We start from the raw sequence: 14,109 nt of genomic DNA on the forward strand, positions 1-14,109 counted from the left end.
AGTCATGAGTTACTTAATAGCCCTTTTTAAATTACCAATATATGGTTTTTAAATATCTATATTATGTGTATTTTTATTTCTAAGTTAACTGCATTTTGAACAGAGAACGTAGTCTCTATATATTAAACTTCTGAAATTTAACAGAGATTTTAGGGTCCAACACATGATCCATTCTTGTAAATGTTTCATATGTTGATGAGAAGCATGCATATTCTCCAATTTAGGGTTAAGAGTCTATTAAATCAACTTGATACATTGTTCAAATCTTTATTTTTAACTTCTGTCTTTCAATCTCATGATTAATTGGGACAGATGGGACTGAACTCATCCACAATGATGAAGGATTTGCCAATTTATCCTGTATATATCTAATATAATTTTATTCGTATATTTTTCGTTCTTTTTTTCTCAGGAAGATACAAGTTTAGTCTTATGAAAAACTTAACCTTAAACTTAACATGCTGTCTCTTACTAGTAATGGTTTTTGAAAAACGCTACAACGGATGTGGCTACTATTAATAATATACAGTTGACTTAAGTTTCTTAATCAAATCTGAACATCTATGTTTTTAACAACAAGTTTAGTCAACTGACATCAATGGTAATTACTGGACTTACTTCATCATCTTAATTTGTCCTGAGGTTGTGCCTCTTTTATCCTCTTTACACTTTGTTAGGATTTGATGAACTTCATTTCAGTTTTTGTTTTGTTTATTTTTCTTACTCCACTCTCCATCCTCCAACTCATTTGTAAGTCTTATGGCTCCATTCCTGCTCTCTGCGTAATACTTCACACTCTCTAGCAAAGGATACAAGACCTTAAAACCTTCAAATCTCCAAAACGTAAAAACCAAAAAGGCCTGAGCCAAACATGAAGGGAGTTGTCCAGCTCAGAAATGCAAGTCAGTAGATTTCTTAAATATAAACAAAAAACAGTGGAAGACTAGAATTAATTCCAAAAAACAGGAGAAATAAAGAAGAAAAAGCCATCTGAGATAGATGACCAGATGAATAAATGGAAAGAAGGAAGGGAGGGAGGAAGAGAAGGAAGGAAATCAGACCCAGTGACTGTTTTAGTAAAACCTGTAAGCTAATATGGTTTGTATACTTTTAAACAGCTGGAAAAAAAAGAAACAAATTAAATATATTGTTTCATAACACATGGAAACTATACAAAATTTAAATTTCACAGTAAATATAATTTTACTGGAACAGAGAAACACATTTGTTTACATTTCGTCTGTGGCTGTTTCAGCACATGTAAAAGTTGAGTGCCTAGTACAAGGCAAGGATGTGTCTTCTCACTTGTTCTTTTCAACATCATTCTAAAAGTCCTTACAAATGTTATTAAACAAACAAACAAACAAAAAAGGAAATAAAAGGTAATACAGATTGGGAAAGAAAACATAAAACTGTTTTTGCTTGCAAATGATATGACTGTCTACCATGCAGGAGATATGAAAGAATTAACAAAAAAACTTCCCAAAACAAATACACAATTATACCAAGGTTGCAGGACACAGGGTAAACATACAAAAGTGAAACACTATTCCATATACCAACAATGAACAAGTGGAATTTGAAATTAAAAACACAATACCACTTATACTAACATGCCCCAAAATAAAATACTTAGGTATAAACCCAACAAAATATATGTAAGATCTCTGTGAGAAAAACTATAAAACTAATGTATGAAATCAAGTAACTAAATGGAGAGATAGTCCATGTTCATGGATAGAAAGACTCAATACTGTGAAGATGTCAGTTTTCCCCAATTCGATGTACACATTCAATGCAATCCCAATCAAAATCCCCACGTTATTTTGTGGCTATCAACAAACTGATTCTAAAGTTTATATGAAGAGGCAAAGAACCCAAAATAGCCAACACAATATTGAAGGAGAAAAACAAAGTTGTGGGACTGACACTACCCAATGTCTAGACTTACTATAAAGCTCCAATAATCAAGACAATGCGGTTACTGGCAAAAGAACACACAAATGGATCAAGGAACAGAACAGAAAGCCCAGACACAGCCACCCATAAATTAACCAATCTTCAATAAAGGGAAAAAGGCAATACATTGGAACACAGATAAATTTCCACAAATGGTGCTGAAATAGTAACATCCTCATGCAAAAGCAGGAATCTGGACAGACAGGCCTTATGCCCTTCACAAATGTTAGCGCAAAATGGATGACAGATCTAACTGTAAAGCACAAAATTATAAAATTCCTAGAAGATAACATAGGGGAAAAGCTAGATGACCTTGGGTATGGCCAACTACTTTTTAGGTATAACACCAAAGCACAATCCATGAAAGAAAAAATAAGATGGACTTTATTAAAGTGAAAAACTTAGGCTCTACAAAAAAAAATGTCAGGAGAAAAAGAATACAAACTACAAGCTGGGTGAAAATATTTACAAAATACTCTGATATCTGATAAAGAACTATTATCTAACATACAAAGAACTCTTAAACTAAGCTATAAGAAATACAAACAAAATAAGAAATACAAACTATGCATTTTTGTAAACAAAAATAAGAAATACAAACTGGGTGGCTCAGTCGGTTAAGCATCCGACTTCGGCTCAGGTCATGATCTCACGGTCACGGTTCCTGGGTTCGAGCCCCGCATCAGGCTCTATGCTGGCAGCTCGGGGCGTGGAGCCTGCTTGTGTATCTCCCTCTCTCTCTGCCCCTCCCTCCCTCTCTCTCCTCTCTCTCCTTCTCTCTCTCTCAAAAACAGACATTAAAAAAAGAAAGAAAAGAAAAGAAATACAAACAACTCAATCGGAAACTGGGCTAAAATCTTAACAGACACCTCACCATAGGTATACAGATAGGAAATAAGCATGTGAAAAGATGTTCCGCATCATATGTCATCACAGAAATACAAATTAAAACAACGAGATAACACTACAAACCTGTCAGAATGGCCAAAACATGGAACAATGATAACACCAAATGCTGACAAGGATACAGAGCAGCGGAAACTCTCAGCCACTGCCGCTGGGGACGCATCACAGCACACCCACTTGGGAAGAGAGTCAGGAAGGTTTTTATACAAAACTAAACACTCCTGCCATGTGATTCAGCATTTATGCTCCTTGGTATCTTCCTAAAAGACCTACGTCCACACAAAAACCGATACATAGATGTTTGCAGCAGCTTTATTCATAACTGTCAAAACTTGGAAGCAACCAAGCTGTCCTTCAGTAAGTAAATGGACAAATCAACTGTGGTCCATCCAGACAATGGAATACTGTTCAGCACTAGAAGCACATAACATATCAAGGCATAAAAAGGGAGGAAACTTTAATATGTCTTACTAAGTGAAAGAAGCCCGTCTCAAAAGGCTCCGTGCCGTATGATTCCAACAATATGACATTCTGGAAGTGCAAAACTAGGGAGACGGAAAAACAGGTTGTCGGAGAGGAGAGAGGGGAGAACACACTGAGCACAGAGAAGCGTTAGGGCGCCAAAAGCACTCTGTGTGACACCAGAATGCTGGATCCACGTCATTATGGATGTGTCCAAACCCACAGACTGGACACCACCAGCGACCCTCAGGTGAACTGTGAACTCCGGATGATTATGACGTATCAGCAGAGGCTCGTGAGCTGTCGTGAATGTACCATATCGGTGAGGGATGCTGACAACAGGGGAGGCTGTCGGTATGTGGTGGCAGGGAGTATGAGAGAAATCTCTGTACCTTCCCCTCGATTTTGATGTGAACCTAAAACTGCTCTAGAAAAACAGTCGCTGGGGGAAAAAAAAAAAAAAGTTGAGCAGCTGTGAAAGAAACCATCATGGCTCTGCAAAACCTAAGATGTTATCTGTACCTTTAAGTCTGCCTGCCCTGGTTTAATATATTAAATGAGTAGATTAGATCAAAACACTTAGCTTCCATCTGCCCCTCAAAATCTCATTAAGCCACCACAAAAGACAACTTAAAATGTCATGTCCAGTGTAACGTTCTAACAAGAAGCATCGCTCATAAATATTGGGGAACTCATGGGACAGAAAAATATAGACTGGATGAGAATCCAAAACGGAAATGCCACAGCTACAGTCAGTCACTGAGAAGAAAATGCCACTGCAAAAACAGGAACCAGTCTCCATTTTAAAAGTCCCAGAAAAATTCTAATCTCAAAATTAATAAAATGGAAAGAGGCTTGGAAGAAACATCAAGGTGACATTCACGACTGGCCCAGCCTCAGCCACTCCTCCTAGCATACACATAAAGTTAAAGACAGGGTCAGCTTCCACCTCCAAGACCGTGCTCTCTGACCAACATGGAAACCAAGTCCATGGTCTGCCTCGGGAGACCTGGGATCTGACCACGAGGCCCAAGCTGGAGAGAGCAGCACAGGAGAGCCACCGGTGACAGCAGCACGGGATGAAAAACAAACACAATACACAAATATATTCTAAAACTTAGCTCCAAAAACAAACAAACATCCAAGTAAACAATAACAAAACCGCACAAGACCCCAAAAAGATATTACACGGTCAAGTTCCACTAACCTTTGAAATAACAGAGGACTTCCCTGTACAGCACAGAAAAGCTAAGGTCGTTCTGTGAAGTTCAACAACCTTGACATCAAACCAGAAAAGGGTGACACACAAAAAAAGCAGAAGATCAATCTCGTTTATGATGATAGCAAAACATATAAAAATGGAACCCAGCAGTGTATATCAAAAACCACTATAACCACTAACCACAACGACCAGGTAGGGTTTCTTCTAGTCATACAAGGCCAGTAGAGCATCATAAATTGTATGATTACATGATATATGAGATAAATTCTAATATATACCAATTAAAGGCGATCCTTACACAACAGGTTTGAACTGTGCTGGTCCACTTATACATAGGTTCTTTTCAATAAATACAGTACAGTACTGTAATTGTATTTTCTCCTCCTTACGATTTCCTTTATAACATTTCATTTCCTCTAGCTTACTTTATTCTAAGAATATTATTATTACAGTAATATTAGGAATATTATTATTAAAGTATTACTACTTTGTTGTGAGAATATACATGTAACATACCAAATATGTGTTAATTGACTATGCTACCAGTGAGGCTTCTGGTCAACAGTAAGCTACTGTAGCTAAGTTCTGAGGGAGTCAAAAGTCATACACAGATTTTCTACCATGTCGGGGTCAACATCCCTAATCCCCACATTGTTGAAGGGTCAGCTGTATCAAAAAAAAGCATTTGACAAATTTTAACACCTATTCCTGATCAAAAGACAGCAACAAATTCCTAATAAGATGAAATGGAAGGAAACTCCCTGAACTTGATAATTACTGGCAAAATATTAAAAGCATTCATCAAAGTCAAATAAAGATAAGGATGAACACAGTCCAGCGACTGAATACTGTACCGCAGGGTTCAGCCAAGGTAAAAATACAGGGAAAATATGTAAGATTAAGAGGTTGGGAAAGTAAAGACAAAAACAGCATTACTTACAGATAATGAACTTTCATCTGGAAAGCACAAAACAATTAACTGGGAAATATCAACAGCCAGTAAAAGTAATCATCAAGCTGGTAGGATATAAAATAAGCACTTAGAATTTAGTAACTTTCCTACAGAACTACAATCACCGGACTTCAACAGAAATAAGAGAAAAAGTGCCATTCAAAGGAATAAATGGTATAAAATAGAAAGAATAAACTGGGGGGTTGGGGGTGGAGGAAGACACGAGACCAAGCAAAACCAAAGCGGAAAAAACTTTCTTGAAGGACACTAGAAAACTGAATGACCCCTACACAGACAAAATGAAACCCATACACATACATCATGGATGGAAAAATTCAATACCATAAAAATGTTAATTCTTTCTAAATAAGACTTAGAGAAATCCCAATCACAGTCCCATGACGGTATTTTTCCTCCTTGTTTTAAAAACTAATAATTCCAAATTCAGTTGGAAGAACTGATGTGTAGCAATTACCAAAGAAACTCCTCGAGGAAAAAGGCAAAAGAAGAATGAAGAGAACTTAGTACCCTCTAGATATTAAAAGTTTTCCATTCAAATACTGGAATTGAATCAGGGGTGCACATTAGGAGACAACATCTGTAACACACTTAACAACAAAAGACTACTACAAAGTGGCTTTTAAATAAATAAGCATAGCTAATAATGCTACAGGAAAGAGGAGTATGGATGTGAAAAGGCATCTGCAGAAGGGAAGAGGCAGGTCTAATTTGAAAAGAAAGAACATCACACAAGCATCTGGGGAAAAGCAAATTAAAATGCTAAGATGTCCAAAAAAGTAATTAATTAAAACAAAATGAAATAAAATAAAATAATAACATGTCTTTTTTTTGTTTTGTTTTGTTTTAACCTTGGCAAACTTAAAGGTAGCAACATTAAATGCTGGCAAATTATGAGGAAACAAGTCCTGTCATGTAATTGATGGGAATGTAAGTTATTACAATCTTTTTGGAATATAATGTGGTGAAAAGGATTAAAACTGTAAAAGAAACACATGATACTTAGAAGTGCAATCCCACGTTTGGGAATCTACCCTACAGATACATGTACTAACGCTCTCAAAGACTTAATACAAAGATATCTACTGCTTTGCTATAAATAACAAAAATGGAAAATACAACCCCTACACATTAATAAAGTAATTTACAGTTACGGACTACTACACCACAATATATTAAAAAGTGTTAATAATAAAGTTGATATGTACCGAGACACAAATATTACCCAGAAGTCTATAACTCTAAGAAAATGGTACGATCCTATTTATATAAACAACAAAACAACTCTGGATCGATAAATGTGTCTATGCAATTATCTAGGAGATATTCTCTTTGTTTTCCAATAACTACCTTCCTATGCCACGTCATCATACATAGGAGGCATTTTTAATTACAAATTATTGTTCATTATTTGCCAAATCAAACACATTACATGCCGTTTTACAGCAACCGGCTACAGGTCCTGGTTATCTAATTACGTAAGTATTTTGGCCAAAGTGTACATATAAAGACAATGTGCAGCTTTCTAAATCTGACATCTGAGGTCATCTGCAGCATGCCAAAAGGAGCGTAGTTGAGCTTACCGATCTCATTAATCACCGCTCTTATTTTGGAGACAAAAGGACCGACTTCACTGGGATTCATCTTGACTCTCTCCTTAAGGTCGGCACCTGCAAAGTATTTTATTTACAAATACAATCAAGTTATACACAAAGTTTCAAGGCAATGAATTGAAAACTTACTTAAGATTCATCTGTCACTTGAATATCAACTTAAAGACCAGCATGAGGAGGAATAAAATGCCCGTTCACACATGTACCATGTGCTTCAAGCAGTGGTTCTCAAACTCTGCGGTCTCAGGGCCCTACGCTCTGAGAAGAGACCTACTTTAGATGATATCTACCGATAGTTCCTCTATCAGAAACTAAAACTATGAAGTGTCCTAAATATTTATCCACTCATTTAAGAATACAAATAAACCCATTCATATTGACATAAATGACTACAGACTGGGGCACTCCCTCCGCTCTCACAAAGACACTGGCAGTTTTCACCCTCCCCTTGCCTCTGCCCCATCAGGGTAAAGGTCAACCCTGTGAAAAGGGCTAATCACTGTAAAAATCAGTCTGACTTCATGGATCCCCGCCCTGGTGACCGCAGATCATGTTTCAGAATCACTGGCATAAACGTATGAGCAAACTGACAATTTCATAATTATGAGCTTATCACAGAATCATACATTTGGAACAGAAAAAAATAAATGCGTAAGGGATCACTTACTCTGCGGCTCAACAAAGGCATTCTTCCTAATGATGTTAAACTATACGAGGAAAGGAAGGCCCCCATTTAAATGAACAAATACAAAACAAAGTAGAATTACAGCACAGAAGGTTTTCACTCAGCGACCGACTCTCTTATACATCCATTATAAAGTAATCATGACTGGATGTAGCACCAGTTCCCAGCCCAGGCTGGACATTCTGAGCCCATACACCTCCTGTGGGAGTGTGAACTACCATGCACACAGCACATGCCCTACAATCCATTAGTTCTAGAAAACCTCAAACATATGCCCAAGGAAAGAAGTACAGCAGCACCATTCAGTGCAACATATATAAAATAGCAAAAAAAATTGGAATTAATCTCAATATCCATCAGCAGGATCTCTAATAAAAGATGTATTTTATATAACAGAATAATACATGTTCGGCATGAAAACCAAGAAATCAGAGCATGAATATGGATGAATCCGGATGTTGAAGAACATATAATTATGCAATTAATATAGAACATTAACATATATTACATTTATATATTTAACGATATAAATTATTATTATATATTTACAGAAAGACACAGGATAACCATTTGTGCAACTCTTTTTTTTTTAATTTCTTAATGTTTATTTATTATTGAGAGACAGTGAGAGACAGAGCATGAGCACGGGAGGGACAGAGAGAAGGGGAGACACAGAATCCAAAGCAGCTCCAGGCTCCGGGCTGCCAGCACAGAGCCCGATGCGAGGCTCGAACTCACAAACGCGAGATCATGACCTGAGCCGAAGTCGGACGCTTAACCGACTGAGCCTCCCAGGCACCCCTGCATAACTCTTTTTAAAAGAATTGTTATTTAGGGGGGCGGCTGGCTAGCTCCGTTGGTGGAGTATGTGACTCTTGACCTCGGGGCCGTGAGTTCAAGCCCCACGTTGGGCGTACAGCGTACTTACGTACACATATACGTACACGAGTTAAAAACTAGTAAAGAATGCTACTTCGGGACATAAAATATGCATGGGAATGATAAATACCAAATTTGGTTGGTGGGGACCTCTGCAGGGACGGAGACGGAGGTGACTAGCAAAGGTCACAGAAGACTCCAATCTTGTTTGTAACACTGTATGATCTACGTTAGGTGGTGAGTATTCAGGGTCAGCCTTTAAACATTTCTGTGTGCCTGATACACGTGTTCATAATTGACTTTTTCCAGGAAAAATTAACATTTAACATCAAGGAAAAATGTTTGCAGGGGCAAAACTCTAGACCAGTAGGATGTATTTGTCGGAAGAAAAAACCGTTCGACTCACTGCCATTTAGCCCTGAGAACACAATTTACACGTTGTTCAGTGCCGGCTGGCTACTCCACACTGGCTAAGAAAAGCAGCCGAACCCAGAGCCGTGTCGGGGAGTGGAGCAGATGAGAGAAGGGCCGAGGCAGCGGAGAGGAGGGCGCCGATGGGGCACACAGGGGCTCTGCGTGAGGCGGTCCTGAAGGAGCCCCGGGGAACCGCATCGCGGGATCCACCAGATCCTCCAACGTCAGCGTGGGCTACGCCACGAGGGGGCCCTCCGGCACACCGGCCGGCGCGGCAGTGGGGGCTCTCAGCGGCACCCACGCTTTGAAATTCACACCCAGCTCTCCGAGCCTGGGTGCGGAGGCCATGCCAGGAGCCAAGGGGACCTCGGCCAAGGGGAGCCAAGGGGACCTCCTCCGCACCCGTTGGAGCCCATTCACGCACACGAGTCCCAGCAGGCAGAGCTGGGAGCCTCCGTCTGGTTACTGAGCACAGCCCTAACCCACACAACTGTGGGAGACTTCCCTGGGAGTCACAATTTGTTTCAGAAAGAATTACCTTTCTCCATGGGACATTAAACATCTGTGACCCAGAGACTTTTTGGTTTTGCTTTAGAAATGTGCCCTGCAATCTCGAACGTTCAGAACCTAAAAGTACAGTTTCGCTTCTATCCCTCCAGATGACAAGTTCCTCGGTTGATAATATCCAGTTTTATCTGAGGGCTGGCGTGTCTCAGTGCTTTCACTTTTTAAATCCCCCAAGTCCATGACCGCTCACCTCAGCTGAGCCTCTGTGCTGCCGGGCAATCTTACTGTAACTGCCTACACCGTTCACCGTCGTGTTCATCTACAGCCCATTTCCTAACTCCTCTCTCTCCTTAAACCTCAAACCTCCTACCCAATCCTGACACCAGGTTACTAAGAAAGCAGAAGTATTCAGAAGAAAACCTTCACCCACACCCACCACCAAATCTAACCACCAGGATTAAGCCCTTACACTCTGCCCTCCCTCCTGTTCCTACAGATGACCTAACCCGTGACGAAGCACCCCGTGCACTAGATTCCACCCCTCCTGTCTGCTCAGGGCCATCACTCCAGCAGCTGTCCTCTTCCCGGCTGACATCACCAATAATATCCCTCTCTACAGAACCGTTCCCATCAGCTGCATTAACACTGTAACACTGCTCATCTCAAAAAAGCAAAGAAAATTATGTAGACTTTCTCTGCCAGCTTTAAAGAAATAGCTTATTATCAGACGAATTCTTTCACGAAATCCTAGATAAAACACATTAAGACAGCTGTTTGAGGGCAACGGAGAACAACCAAGGCAGACAGAGTGTAAGTTTTGAAACAATCTCACGGGAATGGGGGGGGGGGGGGGGAAATCGGAGCTCAGGGCTTGCCAAAGAGGAACGCTGCAGTCTTTCACTTGGGACCTCTCAAAGTTAAATATAAAACAGAGTAAACACAAAGAAAACCATATGAAGACCAACTGCTAAAAACGAAAGACAAAAAAAAAAGAAAATTAGAAGCTGCCAACAAGAAGAAGACTGACAGCTGACTTCTCAACAGAAAATGAGTGCTATCTCCAAAGTGGGGAAAGAAAATAACTACCCACCTAGAATTTCAAACTAAGCAAACCCATCCCCCAAACATGACACACACAGGCAATCTGTCACCAGCAGGCACACACTGACAGAAACACCACAGGGGCTTCTTCAGGCAGATTATGAGAGTAGAGTTTAAAATCTTATTTTAACTTTTTTTACATTTATTTATTTATTTTTGAGAAACAGAGGGAGACAAAGCATAAGCGGGGGAGGGGCAGAGAGAGAAGGAGACACAGAGTCTGAAGCAGGCTCCAGGCTCGGAGCTGTTAGCACAGAGCCCGACGTGGGGCTCGAACCCACAAACTACGAGATCATGAGCCGAAGTCGGACGCTCAACCGACTGAGCCACCCAGGCGCCCCTAAAATCTTATTTTATACAACTCCTGAGAGATATGCCTTAAAAGATAAGGACACAAAATGGCTAAAGTGAAAGATTAAAAACCAGGCAAACACTAACCAAAAAGGAAGTGAAATCATTGTTAATACCTGACAAAAGAGACCTCAGGCAAAAAATACCATTCAAGCTAGAGGTTCACTTTATAATAAACATGATGACCCACTAAAAGCCATAGGAATTCTAAACTGGCATAAAATAAGACAGCCCCAAATGTACGAAGCAAAAACCGATGAGCCAAAAAGAAAAACTGACCCGTCTACAATCACGGTGGAGTCAGCAAACCCCATGGTAATCAATAAACCAAGTAAGCAAACACCCTCATTGAACATCCCTACCAAGAAATAGGAAATAAAAAAAAGAATTAATCCCCAAGTAGAAGAAAGAGCAAAAACTGGAACAAGAAAAAAAAAAGTTTTTATGTTTATTTATTTTGAGAGAGAAAGAGAACGTGTGCTCACAAGAACCCGTAGAGCAGGGACAGAGAGAAAAGGAAAGAGAGAACCCCAAGCAGACCCCACACAGCAGAGCCCGACACAGGGCTCGATCATGGGATGAGATCATGAGATCACGATCTGAGCTGAGATCAAGACTCAGATGCTTAATCGACCTAGCCACCCAGGCAACCCTGGAGCAAAATTGTTTTAAGAAACAGAAAACAAACATGCAGGAGAGAAATATCAAAGAAATTGCTCATTTGGGAAAAAAAAAAAAAAACCTAAAACAAATGATAGGACTTTTAGTGAGACTGATCATGGTGGGGGCGCCTGGGTGGCACAGTTGGTTAAGCATCCAACTTCAGCTCAGGTCATGATCTCATGGTTAGTGAGTTCGAGCCCCGTGTCACGCTCTGAGGTGACAGCTCCGAGCCTGGAGCCTGCTTCAGATTCTGTGTCTCCCTCTCTCTCTGCCCTTTCCCTTGCTCTCTCTCTCTCTCTCTCTCTCAAAAATAAGTAACATCAAAAAGCTTAAAAAATAAAATAAATAAAATAAAAAAAGACTGATCATGGAAAACTCCAAGAAGACACAAACCCCAACAGCAAGAATGAAAAGGAGAATACTACTAAGGCTTTTACAGACATTAAAACAATAAGAGTATTAGTAACAACCTTGGCCCAATACACTCAAAAAGGTACATACAATGGACACATTTCGAGAAAAACACAACTTATTAAAACTGACAGAGAAAATCCGAAAACACAAACACATATTAAAGAAACTGAATATGTTTATTCAAAACTTTCCTACAAGAAAACCACACGCCCCTGTGGCTCCAACAGTATATTCTCCCAAACATAATGAAAACAACTGGGGGCACCTGTCTGGCTCATTCAGTGCTGTGTGCGACTCTTGATCTCAGGGTTGTGAGTTCGAGCCCCACACTGGGTGTAGAGATTACTTTAAGAAAGTGAAAACCTAAATAAAAAAATTTAACATCAATCCTACATTTACATGGAGAATTGCAAAACAAACACTCGATAAGAACATTATAAGAAAAAAACATGACAGGCTAATCTTTCTCATAGCCTCAAAAATTCCTAAACAAAATATAAGTAAATCATACCTAGTAGTAATATAAATAAAATACAATAGGGGCGCCTGGGTGGCGCAGTCGGTTAAGCATCCGACTTCAGCCAGGTCACGATCTCGCGGTCCGTGAGTTCGAGCCCCGCGTCAGGCTCTGGGCTGACGGCTCGGAGCCTGGAGCCTGTTTCCGATTCTGTGTCTCCCTCTCTCTCTGCCCCTCCCCCGTTCATGCTCTGTCTCTCTCTGTCCCAAAAATAAATAAACGTTTAAAATAAATAAATAAATAAATAAATAAATAAATAAATAAATAAATAAAATACAATATATCAAGACCCAGTTATATTCAGTCCAATACTGAAGACTGGTTTAATGTTAAGTGTTTTATTTTATTTTTTGTTTACTTAATAGCATAAAAGTGAAAATCATACAAACTTTCAGCAGGTGCAGAAAAAAGTAGTTAAAATTCACACTCATTCTTTTAACCTCTTGAGGTAGAACTGACATGAAGTAAAATTCAGTCATTTTAAGTACACAATTCAATAATTTTTATTAAAGTTACAGAGCTGTACAGCCATCTAATTTTAGAACGTTTCCATTATCATAAAAAGACCCCTCACACTCACCTGCAGGCACTCCCCGTTCCCACCTCTACCCCCTAAAACTTTGCCTTCCACTATTTTCCTAAAACTTTGCCTTCTCTGCACATTTCACGTGAATAAACTCGTACAATACATGGTCTTCAACATAGCAAGCATAGTGATTTTCACTATGAATTAGTATTTTTTTTCTTTTCATTACCAAATAGTATCCCCTTGTAGGGACAGAGAAAACCTTCGTTTCTCTGGTCATCGGCTGGTGGACACTGGGGTCTTTCCACCTTTGGCTGTTATGAAAAAATACTACCAAGAGCGTTCCCGTACAAGTTTTCGTGGATACAAACGTTCTTATTTGTCTTGGGTAGACACGAAGGAGTGGAATTGCTGGGTCATATTGTAAATTTCTATTTAACTTAAAAAAAAAAACAACTGTCACTGCTTCTCCACAGTGGCTGCACCCCTTCACCTTCCTATCAGCAATACGCAGGGGTCCCTGTAGCCCTTACACGGTCTGCTCTTTTTTTATTACAGCATTTTAGTGGGTGTGAAATGGTATCAATTATGGTTGTAAATCTGCATTTCCCTAATGACTGATGAGGTTAAGTATCTTTTCATGTGCTTGTTAGCCATTCATACAGGTCCTTGGTGAAATGTCATTTCAAATCTTTTGCTCATTTTTTTTTTTTTGTACTGGATAATTTGTTTCCTTCTTATTGAGTTGTAAGAGTAATATCTTGGATATGAGTCCTTTCTCAGAAATATGATTTATAGGGACACCTGGGCGGCTCAGTCAGTTAAACGTCTGACTCCGGATTTTAGCTCAGGCCACAATCACAGTTTGTGGGTTCGAGTCCTGCACTGGGCTCCGTGCATGGAGCCTGCTTGGGATTCTC

At 39.6% G+C, this 14,109-nt stretch overlaps 1 protein-coding gene across 8 annotated transcripts in view; it reads right to left on the minus strand.

Moving 5' to 3' along the window:
• The window catches only part of AUH (AU RNA binding methylglutaconyl-CoA hydratase), a 178,990-nt gene that overhangs the window by 135,167 nt on the left and 29,714 nt on the right, over nucleotides 1–14,109 (minus strand). For 5 of the 8 annotated variants that reach the window (XR_006965990.1, XR_006965993.1, XR_006965995.1 and 2 more), the window contains one exon: nucleotides 7,103–7,189. The exons of the other annotated variants lie outside the window; for them this stretch is intronic. Coding sequence is in view for 2 of the 5 variants with exons in the window: in XM_047101016.1 (XP_046956972.1) it covers nucleotides 7,103–7,189 (87 nt within the window). In the remaining 3 variants the exon portion in view is untranslated. The remainder of the gene's footprint in view (nucleotides 1–7,102; nucleotides 7,190–14,109) is intronic. 8 annotated transcript variants of the gene reach the window in all.

Source organism: Lynx rufus, unplaced genomic scaffold (genome assembly GCF_022079265.1).
Source record: "Lynx rufus isolate CCGP_SWC_20201006 ecotype Redwood Valley unplaced genomic scaffold, mLynRuf1.p SCAF_10, whole genome shotgun sequence".
NCBI lineage: Eukaryota > Metazoa > Chordata > Mammalia > Carnivora > Felidae > Lynx > Lynx rufus.